Here is a 16,257-nt window from a genome sequence, read left to right on the forward strand (position 1 = left end):
ACTTTTAAGATATCTTGTTTAATTTGGCATTCTGATGATAAAATCATGACGGTCTTCATAAAACAAATTGCTGAAGAACCTTGACTCTTTCCACTAAAAGTGGAAATACTGAAATCTATCAAAGGAAACGTGTTTTAATTGCAAATTCTTGAATTTTGGACTAACGTGCTGTTTTCTTTCTTTTTTGCAGAATTCAAGACGACTTTAATTTACCAGAGTTATGAACTTATTAACTTAAATAACTTTATGGATTACTGGATTCTTTCAATAAAATTGCCGCAAACTCGAAGTTATAGTGTTTTCTTTCGATATTAAAGATATTTTGTATATATTTTCACTATATTAATGAAAAATTGAAAGATATATATATAACTTCTGACAATCTGCTAATGCTGATCAAGAATATATATGATTTATAGGAAACGACAGCTTCACTGTGTTTCAAGCTTCTGACAAAAATTTGAATACCTTGTTATAATATTTATTTATATATATTTTATAATATTTAAATTCGGCGCCTTTTGGCTGAAATAAAGCTAAAAACAGCTGATTTTTCAGTTACAAAAAGCTAACACCCCTTGGTAACACTAAAAAGCGCAAACTGGTCACACAGACAAGACGAAACAACAATAAAAATGGAAACTGGACCAAATGCAGAAATTGGTAAAATAGATATTACGCTCGAAATACAGATAAAGTTGCTCCTTCAGTGATGTGTAGAGCCAGCTCTAAAGAAGATCCTGTCACCCAAAGACTTGCTGATATCATAATCACCCTTCCGCCCATTACAGAGCTCCTAGAGCGCGTCCTTTTGCGGCTCGGCAATGCGGACGGAGACGAGAAGCTGGAGGCTACAGTGGGCAAATTCCTGACTCCTGTGATCCTGAAGATGAACTCCCCCCACAATGCGGTGCGCACCAAGGCAAGTAAAGGGCTCAAAGCAAGGCCCGCCGGGGGGTGTCTTGCCCCCTTCTCGCTGCAGTGACGCTGCAGAATTCGCTTGGGCCGTTTGACTAATGCTTTGTGAATCCGAATTCTACCGGAATTCCAGGTTGTGGAGGTGCTGACCCACATCAAGCGGCGGCTCTCGTCACGGGGACAGGTCCAGATCCCAGTGGAGGCTCTGCTTGACCAGTATGCCGCCGAGGACAGCAGCACGTTCCTGAAGAACTTTGCCATCATATTCATCGCCATGGGCTATCCGCGGCTGCCGCTGGAGCAACAGGCCGGTTTGGCCAGCAAGGTGGTGGGCAGCGAGGATAAGCTGGAGAGCTACCAGGACAAGCTGTTCGCCCTGCTGCTGCCCATACTGTCAGAAATCAAGATCCCGGATGATCCTGCGCAGCGTTCGAAGCTTCTCAATCTGCAGGACAAGCCGGGCATCAGTACGAACTTCCTCTCCCTCCTGCAGGATGTGTTGCTCCTGCCCTACGGCATCACCCAGGATCAGGAGGTGCCGCCAGGACTGAGTCCTTATAGTTTTAAGCGAATCATTGCTAATAACTGGCGTGCCGAGGAGCTGGAGAAGGTCAAGAAGGGCATCGTTCGCTTCCTCTGCGCCAGCGTCTTTAGCGATGTGCAGATCTTTGTGCCCCTGGTGGTGGCCTCGGCGGATACACGCTTTAGCGTGGCCACTCCGGCCATCGCCGAGCTGAGTAAGCTGTGCACCATGCTGGACTTTAGTAGCCCGGCGGTTACAGCTCCTCTGTACACCTTGTTTGCCGGCAACCAGAGCAAGTTGACGGATCGTCAGACGCGTCCCTGCTGTGCCCGCGTTCGCCAGAAGTTGCTGCAGTACCTCATCAAGTGCCGCGGCAAGAGCATCAATGTGACCAAGGGTCTGCAGGTGATCTTTGACGGTCTCTTTGGGACCAACACCAACCAGAAGTGCAAGGTTTTGGCGCTGAATTTCGCGGAGTTGGTACTCAGAGAGTAAGCATTGAGCATCTCATATTATTTTCAATATTTATCTTATGTTTTCCCACTCCTAGTGGCCCCCAAGAGTTGGTCTCAAAGGTGTCGAGGGTTATACTCACCGGCATTACCAAGGTCATAGGGCGCGACTCCACCGAACCGAATGATGTCCAGAATGCTGCATATTCTGCCTTGGCTCAGCATGCTCGCAGTTTTCCCCAGGATGTTAGTCAGGATCTCAAGCTGGTCCTGGGTTACTTCAATAACCTGGCCAGCTGTGCTCCTGAATTACACTCTTCCATACGCGAGGCTTTGGTCTCCATGGCTCCAGCTTTCGCGTGGAAGACCAAGGAGAAGAGTGATGCCATGGAGGTGGAGGAGAGCACTGATCCTTCCGCCGTCAAGTTAGATGGCCAGCAGCATCTTTTGTTGGCCATGTTGCTGGACAATGCCGAGTCCAAGATCCAGATAGTCCAGAATGTGACCAGTGTCTTCCTGACCAGCTGCTATCCGGAGTATTATGCCCCCGCCCGTTACCTGCTGCTGCTTATTGCAGGCGAGCGGTGAGCGGATTTTCTTCTCCAAAAATCCTTAATTTAATGCTCTATTGTTTCCCTCAGCAATTCCCTCCGCGAGAACGTCACCACCTACTTGTATGGCACCTCGAAGAAGGATCATGTGAACTACAACCTGCTCTCCTCCATCGAGCAGGTGGAAAACCGCACCAATAGCGAGTCCATTAGTGACTTCAATCACCTGTCCCTGGAGCAGCGACGCGTGGTTCTACCCAGCTTTCCGGTGATGATGGCCCACGTCCATGAAATGGCCAACAAGCGGCTAAAAAAGAGCAATACCTGCGTGGTGGTGGGACGCACTAAGCTCCCATACAGCCTGGAAGTGTACGAAGAGCTGCTAGACTATCTGCGCCTGTGCCTGTGGTATTCCGCTGGCGTGGTCTCTGCTCCTGGGGACGAGAAGTACACCCAGGATCTTCGCAAGTACATCACCTTGCACTACGAGGAGGAGGAGAACAATGCCCTGCATCAGTATGTGCAGTTTGTTCAGCGCAGTGTGGAGGCCAAGAGAAGTGGGTGAGAGTTGGAAGTAGGTAATGGAATGTGATTGTGACTTGTGACCTCCTTCCAGGCGAATCTAATCTCATCTGTCTGTACGATCTGCTGAACGCCGCTCCGGAGTTGTTTGCTGCCAAGCAGCTGCATCTCCTAGAGCCGCTCGGCAACACCTTGAAGGATGTTTCCGAGACTATGCGCATCCATGTGGCTCAGGTCTATGGTATACTCTGGGCCTTTGGGTTGTCCGATGACAAATTTGATGAGGAGGTGGGCGAGTGCCTCAACAACCTCACGCAAAAGACACTGGAGCACAAGCATGGCTGGCTCCTGGTGCTGGGACACACCTTCAATCGCAAGATTGCCATGCTCAAGCAGGAGAAGAAGGCCAAGGACTTTGCCACTTGGCAACAGTTTGTGAATGCTGTCAAGATAATCTGTGAGTTGGAACTCATACCAAGCCTGGGACTCCTGATTCTTATATCTTTTTATTATATTCTTGCAGCTAAAACCCTCTGTGAATCCCAGTGGCTGCTCGTTTCGGCCGCCGTCAAATGCATCTCCATGATCGGCAAGGCTGTGCAGATACCCAACGTCAAGGTGGAGATCCAGGTGCCCACCAACGATGCCGATGACGATGAGGAGATGACCGAGTATACAAGCATTGATTCCTCCACCAAGCTTGTTGTCTTTGGTGTGGTTTTCCAGCTGCTGCGCAGTTCGTCGGCGCGTCAAAAGATACGCGAGGAGTCGGCCAGATGTTTGGGATACTTGGCCATTGGCGATGGCGAGCACTTTACCAAACGCAATCTGGAGAAGTTCCTTACCCTGGCCAAGGTGCAGAAGGATGCGGCTCTAAATATAGCCATATCCGAGGCGATTGTCAACACCCTTTGCGGCTATGATGTGAACAAGGGACAGCCGGATGAGAGGTTCGTCAATGTCCACTGCAGCGATGTGGATTTCGAGCAGTTCCTGAACTCGCTGATTCGCCTGGTCACCGAACCGAATCCAAACTCCCGGCAGGCCATCTCCGTGTGGTTGCTGGCCGTAGTGAAGCACTGCAGCAAGCGGCCCGCCGTGCTGGCCAAGAAGGAGCTGCTGCAGTTTGCCTTCACTGAGCTGCTCTCCGATGACAGCGGTGGGTTTTGAGCTGCTTTACGATCTCTTCATGAATCCAACACATTTTATTTACCTTTCCCCTGCAGAATTTGTCCAGGACGTGGCCTCCCGTGGCCTGGGACTGGTGTACACCCTCTCCGACTCCAACAGCCAAAGCGACCTGGCCAACTCCCTGCTGGATCAGCTCATTGGTGGCAAACGCAAGGTGAACCAGGTCACCGCTGACACGGAAATCTTTGCCGAAGGCATGCTTGGTAAGACGCCCACGGGTGGCAATATCACCACTTACAAGGAGCTGTGCTCCCTGGCCTCGGATCTCAACCAGCCGGACATGATCTATCAGTTCATGCAGCTGGCCAATCACAATGCCACCTGGACCAGCAAGCTGGGAGCAGCCTTTGGTTTGAAAACCCTTTCCGCCGAGTCCAGACAGAAGATGCAGCCGTATCTGGGCAGGATTATACCGCGTCTCTATCGTTACAAATACGATCCCACGCCCAAGATCCAGAACTCGATGATCTCCATTTGGGACACCATTGTGAGTGACTCGAAGGAGGTGACGGAGCGTTACTACTGGGAAATTCTGCGTGAGCTTTTGGACAATCTCACGTGCAAGGAGTGGCGAGTGAGGATTGCCTGTTGCCTGGCGGTTCGAGATCTCCTAAAGCGTTCGAATGGCTTGAAACTTCGCTCGGAGGAGCTAGTGCGGCGCACACCCGCCTCCGATGCCATGGAAGTGGATGAGGTGCCCGAACCGGAGCTCAAGGAGCTATGGTTCCAACTCTTCCGTGTGATGGATGACATCCATGAGGGAACCAGAGTTGCGGCTCATGGAACTGCTTCATTCCTTGGCAAGCTCTGCGTCATTGCTTCCTCCTCGGATCATGGCAAATCCGGCACAGCGGTGGCTACGTCCGTTCTGCCGTATCTCCTGGAGACTGGAGTGGGTCACAAAGTGGCTGAGATCCGCACGGTGAGCATCAAGACAATTTCCGACATGATTGACTCTTCGGGAGCCCTAATTGCTCCCCATTTGGTCACCCTGATTCCCTGCCTGCTGCGAGCCACTGGTGAGTTGGAAAACAGCAAGCTCTCGTACGTGTCCACTCGCTTGGGGGCAGACAATGAGGCCCAGGAAGCGGTGGATACACTCCGAGCTGAAGCTGCCAAGTCGCACCACACCATGGAGACCATAGGCAAGTGCGTGCGGTACATCGATTATCCTGTGCTAGAGAAGATGACCCCCGAAATCTTAGAGCTGATGCGCTCCAGCGTGAATCTGGGCACAAAGATTGGCTGTGCCCACTTTGTCTGCCTGATCAGCATCCGGCTGGGCAAGGAGATGACCCCGGTGGTGGGCAAATACATTCGCGCTTGCTTTGTGGGCATCAAGGATCGCAATGCCACGGTGCGCAAGTATAACGCCAGTGCCATTGGCCATCTCCTGGGCCTGGCCAAGGAGCAGTCAATCAAGAGCCTGTTCGCCAAGCTAGACGAACTGTATGTGGAGCAGCCGGGAAATCGTTCCATCGCCCTAACTATTCAATCAATGAATAAGCGCCACCATGAGCTGCTCAAGGACTATATGGACAGCATGCTTCCTCTTATATTCTTTGCAATGCACGAAGAGGCCAGTGAGGAGACCAAGGCCAATGTGGAGCTGTGGAAGGATCTGTGGAACGATGTCAGTCCGGGAGATGCAGGCATTCGTCTCAATCTGAATGTAATTATACCCAAGTTGGAGACTTCTCTCACCGATGCCAGTTGGTCACGCAAGGCGCAGGCGGCCAATGCCATCCAAACTATAGCTACTCGGTTGAGCAGCTCCCTGGAAGAGCCCGACCGAGTGCGACTCATCAGGCTTCTCCTAACCGGGCTGCAGGGTCGCACTTTTGAGGGCAAAGAGCGCCTCCTTCAAGCTCTGGCTGGACTCTGCAAGGGTCTAAATCGCACCCATGAAATCTGTCCCACCATCATCGATGCCGCCATGAGGGAGGCCAGGAAACGAGAGCCTATCTATCGCACCAATGCCTTGGCTTCTTTGGGCAACATTCTCGACCAGCTTGAAGCAGATCGCTTTGAGGAGGTGTACAACATGAGCTGGAATCTCTTAGAAAAGAAAGAGCTTCGCAAGGAGTCTGACGATGAGGATGAGCCCAGCACCAGCCAGGATCTAACTGCCGATGAGCGCAACAAGCGCGCTCAGACCCTCAACCGACTGAAGGAGGTGGTATGGGAGACGCTGGGCAAGTCCTGGCCTCGTCACTCCATTGAAACCCAGCACCGCTACCAGCTCTTCTTCGCCGAAAACTGCACCAGCATTCTGGCGGAGAGCACGCGCCCAGTGCAGGTCAGCCTACTGGCAGCCCTTACCAAGTATATCGAGCGTCTGCATGTCTTCGATGAGTCTGCCCAGTTGCCTGATCTGTCGCAGATTAACCAAGAGAAGAAAATCAAGACAGAGATCAAGGCCACGCCACAAACCCGCGAGGCCATTGTGGAGAAGATCTGCACCGATGTCCTGGCAGCCGTAGCTTTGGCTGCCGGTGTCCCACACACAGGTCTCAAGAAAGAAGCCCTCAACATTGTCCTCATGCTGATCAAGCGGCAAAGCGGGGCCAAGAACCAGCAGCCTCTGAACCTCATCAGGCAGAGCTTCGAATTGAATCTGGAGAAGTTTCAGCGCGATTCCGCTCCAGAGATTCGCTGCCGCATCAAAGACATCGAAGAGAAGCTGGGAAAGCTCACTACTGGTAATTAGAGGACCCTGTGATGTAAGGATTAATCGATTGTGGGTGGCCAAAGGGGGTAAGTCTGGCAAGAAAACATCGCAACTCTGGCTGAAAGAAATTTGTATTTTTTAAATGAAATCATCTGAGGAACCATTTATTAATTAAACTAAAAACTATATTAACTAAATACTAGTGGGGAATACTGTGCTTAATTGGGAATCCTGGTTTTTCACAGCCTCTAGGTTTTATCCAATACGGTTTTTAGGTCGGAGAATCCTTGCAGAACCGCAAATATATCTCATCTTGAGACTCTAGCATAAAGCTTTTAGGATTAAAGCGAATCTCCGGCACTGTTCGCTTACAGACCTCCACGCGATATAGGTTTAAGATGTGAGCCAGGCCTAGCTTCAGCTGGAGGATACCCAGGCGACTGCCTATGCAGCCATGGGGACCAGCTCCAAAGGGTATATAGGTCATGGGCACAATGCTGTCAAGCCTCTCGGGGGCGAATCTTTCGGGGTCAAAGCGGCAAGGATCGGGCCAGTACTAAAAGTTAAAGCTAAGTAAAAGGATTCATCAGGAGTACTTCGCTTTGGACATACCTTTTCATCGCGCTGCAGGCCAAGTATAGAGATGTAAGCTGGCATTCCACGGGGTATCACAAAGTCCACATGTGGCTTTAAGGAGAATCCTTCCGAATCCGGACTGGTGCACTCTCTGTTGATAAAAGCTGCAGCTGGATACAAACGCAAGGCCTCCAGACAAACCATTTTGAGGTAAGGCAAGGTAGACAGTGTATCATAACTAATAGAGGAAGTGCAGCTGCCAAGAAAAGCTTCCCTCAGTTCCTGCCGGAGACGCTGCTGGGTTTCAGGTGCCTTGGCCAGCTCGTAGAGAGTAAAACCCATCAGCGCTGAAGAAGTCTCAAAGCCTGCTAGCAGTATAATGCCCGCCTGGGAGGCTATAAAGTCGGGATGCTGGGAGTAGTGGTTGGAGGAACGACTCAGCTGGAAGTGCTGCAACTGGTTAATAAGATCCCCCTTCTTGGGCTCGTCATGATCCTCGACCAAGTGCCTCATAAACTGTGCATAATCCTCGCTGAAAACCTTGGCTCCCACTACCTTGGTCCACTTGGGCAGAAAGAATACGCTCATAAAGTCCAAGACCTTCCGTGGATTGGTTTTAAACAACTCCTTGGTTTTCTTGAGTAGCTGGGATCTTCCCTGGCGTAATCCTCCCACATCCAGGCTATAAAAGAGATTTCCCGTCACATCGGTGGTGTACAGCTGGCACATTCTGCTCAAGGGAAGCACTCTCTCTGATAGGTTCCTTAGCTTTTCCTTCAGATAGTTCTCCAGGTCGTGGACCACGTTCAGCATCTGGGGATACATCACCTCGCGCAGGCGACCGCTGGTGAAGAGCTGCGACATGCACTGCCGACTCTCCTTCCAGTTGTGGTATTTGGCCAGAGGCAGCGTCAAGTTTCCCATAGGATCTCCAACGTCCGCTGCTTCGTAGCGATTCAGAAAGCTATTGAAATGCTTAATCAGCACCAGGCGGATTATCTCTGGATCTCTGATCATTAAAGCTGGGGTCTGGAGCACAAAGAAGCCTATAATCTTGGCCTGACTGCAGCGTGGATCGGCGTAGATATTCTTAAAGAGATCGCCAAAGGAAATCCGGAGAAAAAGGAGCTGGCGGAGGTGACCCAGAGGGGAACAGGAGGAGACTGGCAGATGGGGTATTCCAAGCTTGGTAAAATAAGAGTACTTGTGCCTCAGCCAGGAATGCAGCATCAGCGTGGTGAGCAATAGGAGCCAGAGAATCAACATTGTGCCTAGAAAAGTATAAAGAATATTACGGATTTTTTAATTAATTAACATATCAAAAATGATCCTTAAACCCCTAAAACCATTATCTTATTTCTGGTGAAATAATTGATTTAGAAAAGCAAAGGAAATATTTTTGAAGCCCCTTTCTATTTATAAAGAATATGACCTTGTTCATGAACAACCCAGGAGAAAAAACAAACACTGAAATATCACACAAAAGAACCCAACTTAGCATCACAAAGGAGACCTGCCCATTCATGGAATTCATTCACAGACTAGAGGATCATCTCGATGAACCCCATATAAAGCTCTACACCAGCTGAGTTGACTTGGTTTCCGCCAGTAGAGAACGGGTTTTAGTAGCGACAACATGGCTCTGGAAATGCTGATCCTCTCAGTGCTCCTTCTAGTCCTTGTATGTGGCTTCCTGCACAGGCATTACTCCTTCTGGCAGCGCCTGGGAGTGCGCGAGATCAAGCCCAAGTGGATAGTGGGCAACCTCATGGGACTGCTCAACATGCAGAAGAGTCCCGCCGAGTTTATGTCCCAGCTGTACAATCATCCGTCGGCGGAGAACGAACCCTTTGTGGGCATCCATGTGTTCCATAAGCCTGCCCTGCTGCTGAGAGATCCGGAACTGGTGAAAAACATCCTGGTCAAGGATTTTGGGAAATTCTGCAATCGATACTCGAACTCCGATCACAAGGCAGATCCCTTGGGATCACAGAACATTTTCTTCTTGAAAAACCCCGCCTGGAAGGAGGTGCGCTTGAAGCTGTCGCCATTCTTCACCGGCAACCGGCTGAAGCACATGTTTCCCCTGATCGAGGAGGTGGGTGCCAGCCTGGATGCCCATCTGCGCCAGCAAGCGCTGCACAACGAACGGATGCGCTGTTTCGATTTGGAGGCCAAGGAACTGTGCGCTCTCTTTACCACGGATGTGATTGCCACCGTAGCCTATGGAGTGCAGGCAAATAGTTTCACGGATCCCAAGGGGGAGTTCCGGCGGCATGGACGTTCTGTGTTCGAGTTCAGCCTGCTAAGGGCGGCGGAGTTCACCATGGTCTTTTTTCTGCCACATCTGATTCCTTTCTTTGGCTTTAAGGTGGTGCCCGCTGAGGCCACTCGCTTCCTGCGCAAGACCATCAACTATGTGATGGAGGAGCGCGAGAAATCTGGCAAGTCACGCAATGATCTCATCGATATACTCATCGAGTTCCGCAGGAGTACGCAGCAGGCCAAGGCTGCGGGCATCAAGGATCAGTTTGTGTTTGAAGGCGACATCCTGGTGGCCCAGGCCGTGCTCTTCTTTACAGCCGGCTTTGAGTCCTCTTCCTCCACCATGGCCTTTGCCATGTATGAGCTAGCCAAGGATGTGGATATGCAACAGCGTTTGCGGAATGAAATCCAGGAAGCTCTGATTCAAAGCGGTGGCCAGGTAACGCTCCAAATGATTGAGTCGCTGGTGTACATGCAGATGATTCTGCTAGAGGTGTTGCGCATGTATCCTCCCCTGCCCTTCTTGGATCGCGAGTGCACCTCTGATCAGGCTTATCCTTTGGTTCCTTTTAGCAATATAAGGGTGCCCAAGGGAATGCCTGTCTACATTCCTTGCTATGCCATACACATGGATCCCCAGGTGAGGTTTTCTTTTAAATTACTAACTCAAATCCTAGGACTGAGTTCTGCCTACAGTTCTTTCCTCAGCCTAGGAAATTCCAGCCGGAACGATTCTCCCCTGAAAATCGAAAGAGCCACAGACCCTACACCTATATGCCCTTTGGCCTAGGTCCGCATGGCTGCATCGGCGAACGTTTCGGCATGCTCCAGACGAAGGTGGGTCTGGTGAACATACTCCGTAACCACCTGATAACTACATCGGAACGCACTCCACGCCGCATGCAACTGGATCCCAAGGCGATTATTACCCAGGCCAAGGGGGGCATTCATCTGCGACTGGTCCGTGATCCTTTGGGTGTCTAACCCCAAGGGGAAACTTACCCTTTTTTTTGGAGTTCAGCAAGGGAATACCGAATATCTTGGAACAACAACCGAATGAGAACTAAGCCGGAGATTCGCGTGTTTTGGCATTAAGAATTAAACTAGTGTCGCGCATATTGGTGGGCAATTTGATTGACGAGTGGCGTGTTTATCCGCCGGAGAAATGACTTGGTAGATCAATCACTCACTCATATAGATATATACTCAGAATATATATAGATACAGTTCCCTAGATCATCTTGAAAACGTTTAAAAACACATTTGCATGTGCGAGATGTATTAGATGTAGATTACATTTATTTATTGGTGGCGTAATTCCATAGACCTCTCCCCTGGAGTTCAACAGATTACATTTTAATTTGATAATTCTTTTGTTTTGTTTTTTATTTACCAGCTTCATAGCGCCGTTTCTGACGCGGATTATTATAAAATTGGTAAAACGACGGCTGTCGGAAGGCGATTACCTCGTCACTCACTATCTGCGTCTATATTAGATTTAGGTCTAGAGTTCACCGATTCAGTGCACCCGCGATGCACTGTTGTCGTAGAGACGATCGTTGACCATCTCCAGGTGGAGGCCACCCTCGGCCTGTAGCACAAAGCCCTTGGGATCGAACTTCATTTCCTTTATGGTATCGGCACAATTTCTCACAGCATGGTTCTTAAACAGATGCACCAGTCCCAGCTTGGTCTGGAGTAGGCCAATCCGGCTGCCAATGCAGTTGTGGGGACCGCTTCCAAAAGGCTGATAGGCCATGGCCACAATGTTTTTGCGATTCTCGGGCGAGAAGCGCTCCGGATCAAACTGGCTGGGATTGGTCCAGTACTGGGGATCAAGGGAGCATCAGAAAGTTTACTTAGTTCATCTTAATAAAATCATTACCTTGGGATCATGATGTAGTCCATAGACTGGTATAAACACAGCCGTTCCGATTTCGTACGTATAATCGTAGAAAGGCTTCAGTGTCAGATCTGGCTCGCCCGCGATGCTGTTGTACTCTCGGTCCAGGAATGGCAGCACTGGGTACATGCGCAGCACCTCATCCACCACCATGGAAAGATACTCCAGCGACTGGATCTTCTCGTAGGACAGAGTTCCCCCACCTTCCACTAGAGCTTCGTTGATCTCCTTTCGCAGGCGTTCCTGCAACTTCGGATGTTTGGCCAGCTCGTAAAGAGCAAAGGACATCGTCGAGGAGGAGGTTTCGAAGCCAGCGGTGAAAAAGACTCCCGCCTGAGCCACCAAGAAATCATTATTTCTTGCATAATGTGGTTTTGTTGGCTTGTCGGCCGCCTCCTTTCGCAGACCAACTAGTACATCAATCAAATCGTTGCGTACTAAGCCAGTGCGCTCCCTTTCCGCCATCACGTGACCGATGGTGCTGCGCATAAAGTGGGCAAACTCCTCCGTAAAGAACTGGATGCGCAGCAGCGACACCAGCTTGGGCAGGAAGAAGGCCACGAAGAAATCCTTGGCACGGGGTATGGTGAAGGTGAACAGCTTGCGACCTTGGTTACGGAACTCGGCATTCGGATTTTCCAGGCTGTTCGCCCGGACACCAAAGGCGATGGTGGCGATGCTGTCTGTGGAGAACTGTGCGCAGATCTCCTTGGCCTCGGTGATGAATGTACCAGAGCTCTTCTCCCCGTGTTTCTGAAGAGTAATCTCCAGGTCTTTGCCAATCTGTAGGGGCACCATAAACTTACATTTCTTGTAGATCTAAGAACTATAGATTACCTCTTGCATCAGACTGTACATCTGCTTGACCTTGCCGCTGGTAAAGACAGGCGTCAGCTTGGTGCGGATATCCTTCCAATGGGTATCCCTCACAAAGAACAGATTGTTATAGCCTATAGGATCTCCATGGGGATCACAGCGGGCGTTGCGGTTGTGGAACCGATTAAAGTCCTTTATCAGCACGGATTTAATCAACTCGGGATCCCGGATAATCAGGCCGGGCCTGTTGAGGGCATAAATTCCCACCACGGCTTCGTCCTTGACCCGAGGATCGTTATACAGCTCCGACAGGTACATGCCGAACGAATTCTTCATCTGGAAGACTGCCTTGGTGTTTCCAATAATGGGCGTGGGTGGGATGTAGGGCAAACCCTTGCGCTGCCAGTAGGTGTGGTTGCGCTGGAACCACACGTACACCGCCACCAGGGCGGCGACCACCAGAAAGAGGGCCTCCGTTAATGCCATCTTTGGATTACGTTATCCTTATCGGAATTCTAAAAACCTGCAATCAGTCAATTAATAAATTTATTACCTGATACGGTTTTGAGTTAGGTCAACACCCCTCAGTTCCCATCTTATCTTGGCTAAAACTAGATGGTCAAGCAGAGCCTTTCGTGTTTTTCAACCCAAAAATAGTTTGCTACCGTGTTCAGTTCACTTATTATCAGTTATTAGTAGTTATCTTGCAACTTATTTAAGTGCCGTAAAAACAAATATTTTAAGTAATAAGTAGCTTTAAGTTAAAAAGCTACACAGATTTTTACCATGCTGATAAAGGGACTTAGTCCATTGACTTGAGGCGCACTTTATGATGCCATAAAACATTTAATGCAAGAAAAACAGATAATACTGTTTACTATATTTGTATTTAGATTACAAATACAAATAATTAAAAACTGTTTAGCAGTTTCTAGTATATTAAGAATATAAAAACTTGTATTAAAAAAAAAAGTTTACAGGTTTTTAAAAGCCTACAAGGACATTCAATTTAAATTATCAATATAATTATTCACTTTTTTTGAGTTTAAAATCGTTTTAATATTTTTTTCACACCTTATTTGCAAGTAACCTTATTCGCAACTTGTTTTTCCAGCTCAAGTTCAAGGAAATTTGTTAGATTTCAGAGCTCCCGAGCACACACGACCGACAATTAAAGCTTTTCGCAGCAAATTGAATTTGTGTTCGCGTTTTTATACCTTTCAAAAAGTTCTGAGATAGCGTTTTCAAAAGCTAAAAGTTCACCTTTGTGGTGAATAGAGAGCTGTAACGAAAACAAATAATTATGGCAAAGAACCAAGCGAATAGAAATTATTCAGAGGTGACAAAAAATAAAAAAAGGCCGAAAAGCTTTGAGGGGGAAAGGGGTTTAAGATATAAGCATGGGTTATAAATTTCTCAGTTGGTATTTAAAAAGTGTTTTCAAGTGCCAAAAAATTATCTTGTTTGATGAAAAGATAAGTCTAAATAAAAACAAACCAATCGTACTAACCTACGGCAAAGAGTTAAGAGAGATGGCCAAGAAATGCTGACGAATAAAACTGAAAAATTATGAAACTATTGAGGGGAACCAAAAAATGCCAAGTTAAATATGACTTGTACATTTCTCAATTGGTTCTCAGATAGCGTTTTCATGTGCTAAACAAAAGTCTGCTGTTTGGTAAAACGAGAGCTCTTAACAATAAATAAGAAAGGAAGCTAACCTCGGCACGCCGAAGTTTGTATACCCTTGCAGATTGGTTTCGATGTTTATATTATAGATTTAAATGCTGAAAACACTCACAAAACAGAGTTTCATTAAATTTTACCTATACTTATTATGTTTACAGTTTGACAGTTTCAGTTTTACATTCCCAGCTTTACATATTTTATACATTTACCGATCGCTTCTATGGCAGCTATATGATATAGTTGTCCGATTTTTATAAAATGTATACCAAAATTCTAGAATAATAAAAAAAGCTTATATCTGAGAGTAGATAAACATACGTTGAAAAACAACGAAGCTATAATTTTTATACCCTTGCAGGGTATTTTATTTCCAGTCCGAAGCTCTTTACGCATTGAAGGAGTCATTTCCGACCCCATAAACCATATACATATATTCTTGATCAGCATTAAAAGGCGCATCTTTCTGGCTAAGTCCGGAAGAAAAAAATTTGCAATCAATTTTTTCAAAATTTTATAAGGGGTTACATCATTAAAATTCTCAAAATTTGATAAAATTTTCAATTTCTAACTAAGTATGCAGATTTGTTAACCTTATAAAAACTAACATAACACCGCTTTCCGAATGCAAATAAAGGCATTTTTAACAGAGTTTTTTTTTTTTTTTTTAATTTAATTTTAATTTGCTATTTTTCTCTGTTCAATTACAGACTTTCCATCGTCATTGCCATCGCCATCGCTCCTAGTCATCAGTATCAGTAGACCTGACCCACCCCGGCCAAGAACCAAGAGAAAGGACCAACGACACACGCAAAAGGATGGTGGATAAGGGATGGGAATGGAGGAATAGGGATCAGGAATCAGGGATAAGGAGAGAACACAGACAGTCAGGTCTGCCGGCTACTTTTACAACAACAGCAACGAACACAACAAGCAACATTTTAATTTTAAAATACTTTATTTTATTCTATGTTAATGAACCTAAATAAAAACAATGAAATACATTATTTTATATTATTTTGTTTTATTATATTTTTCCTATATAAGAACAATGAAATGAGCATCACTGGTAGTGAGTGAGATGGCATTTTAATGCAAAATAGCTAGATGAGCATCACTGGCAGTTAGTGAAATGTCATTTTCTCCCAATAATGCAAAATAGCTAGATGAGCATCACTGCCGTTAAGCCTGATTTTATAGCCTCCCAATATGGCAAAATAGCTAGATGAGCATCACTGCCATATAGCCCGATTTTATTGCCCCCCAATATTGCAAAATATAGCCAGATGAGCATCACTGATGCACATGAGCATCACTGATGCAAGTGAGCAAAATTTCTAAAATTTGGCCGCTTTCCAAACTGGGGTAACAGGCGAACAGAAACCAGCAGCAAGCAACTGAAAACTGGTATAAACTGTAATAAAAACTTTTGGGCAAAAATAATAATTGGTATAAACTGTTATATTCCATTTAATGCATTTATACCTATTTGTTGCCGACAACAACAGCTTGATGGCAACAACAACCTTTTTACAACAACATCCCTACAGCAGCCCATCCAAATTTCCGAAAATTTCCATGCAAATTGCCCGTTTCCCAAATTGGGGTAACAGGCGAACAGAAATCAGCAGCAAGCAACTGAAAACTGGTATAAACTGTTATAAAAAGTCCAAGTTTCGAACCATTGATCTTGGAGTAAGCGAAGACTCAAACCAGATGTGACCATATTGTAAATTTTTAGGCTAAAATGTTGCTTAAATGCACCTGGGCACACTGAAACTGACTTTGCATCAGTGATGCTCATCTGCATCAGTGATGCTCATCTCCATCAGTGATGCTCATCTAGCTATATTGCAATATTGGGAGGCTATAAAATCGGGCTTAATGGCAGTGATGCTCATCTGGCTATATTGCAATATTGGGAGGCTATAAAATAAGACTTTGCATCAGTGATGCTCATGTAGCTATTTTGCAATATTGGGAGGCAATATATCAGGCTTAATAGCAGTGATGCTCATCTAGCTATATTTCTTTATTGGGACAAAATAGATAGATGAGCATCCCAATATTGCAATATAGCTAGATGAGCATCACTGATGCAGATGAGCATCACTGATGGAGATGAGCATCACTGATGCAGATGAGCATCACTGATGCAAAGTCAGTTTCAGTGTGCCCAGGTG

At 47.1% G+C, this 16,257-nt stretch overlaps 4 protein-coding genes across 4 annotated transcripts; 2 read left to right on the top strand and 2 right to left on the bottom strand.

Moving 5' to 3' along the window:
• The first annotated feature begins 527 nt into the window (after positions 1-527).
• Positions 528-7,025, top strand: LOC108074696 (proteasome-associated protein ECM29 homolog). The gene is made up of 8 exons (XM_017166837.2): positions 528-663; positions 792-922; positions 1,052-1,932; positions 1,992-2,477; positions 2,535-3,001; positions 3,061-3,423; positions 3,490-4,125; positions 4,193-7,025. Exons 1-8 carry the CDS (start codon positions 636-638, stop codon positions 6,865-6,867), a joined length of 5,667 nt encoding a protein of 1,888 aa, XP_017022326.1. The 5' UTR covers positions 528-635; the 3' UTR covers positions 6,868-7,025.
• Positions 7,026-7,070: 45 nt separating this feature from the next.
• Cyp6t3 (Cytochrome P450 6t3) lies at positions 7,071-10,825 on the bottom strand. Its single transcript, XM_070284803.1, has 3 exons — positions 10,672-10,825; positions 7,441-8,675; positions 7,071-7,384 (listed from the first exon to the last, which is right to left on the bottom strand). Exons 2-3 carry the CDS (start codon positions 8,668-8,670, stop codon positions 7,100-7,102), a joined length of 1,515 nt encoding a protein of 504 aa, XP_070140904.1. The 5' UTR covers positions 8,671-8,675; positions 10,672-10,825; the 3' UTR covers positions 7,071-7,099.
• Cyp6g2 (Cytochrome P450 6g2) lies at positions 9,026-11,037 on the top strand. Its single transcript, XM_017166839.2, has 2 exons — positions 9,026-10,309; positions 10,366-11,037. Exons 1-2 carry the CDS (start codon positions 9,041-9,043, stop codon positions 10,651-10,653), a joined length of 1,557 nt encoding a protein of 518 aa, XP_017022328.1. The 5' UTR covers positions 9,026-9,040; the 3' UTR covers positions 10,654-11,037.
• Positions 10,940-13,573, bottom strand: Cyp6g1 (Cytochrome P450 6g1). The gene is made up of 4 exons (XM_041776880.2): positions 13,463-13,573; positions 12,410-12,911; positions 11,555-12,355; positions 10,940-11,497 (listed from the first exon to the last, which is right to left on the bottom strand). Exons 2-4 carry the CDS (start codon positions 12,872-12,874, stop codon positions 11,189-11,191), a joined length of 1,575 nt encoding a protein of 524 aa, XP_041632814.2. The 5' UTR covers positions 12,875-12,911; positions 13,463-13,573; the 3' UTR covers positions 10,940-11,188.
• Between the last annotated feature and the right edge of the window lie 2,684 nt (positions 13,574-16,257).

This window comes from Drosophila kikkawai, chromosome 2R (genome assembly GCF_030179895.1).
Source record: "Drosophila kikkawai strain 14028-0561.14 chromosome 2R, DkikHiC1v2, whole genome shotgun sequence".
Classification (NCBI taxonomy): domain Eukaryota; kingdom Metazoa; phylum Arthropoda; class Insecta; order Diptera; family Drosophilidae; genus Drosophila; species Drosophila kikkawai.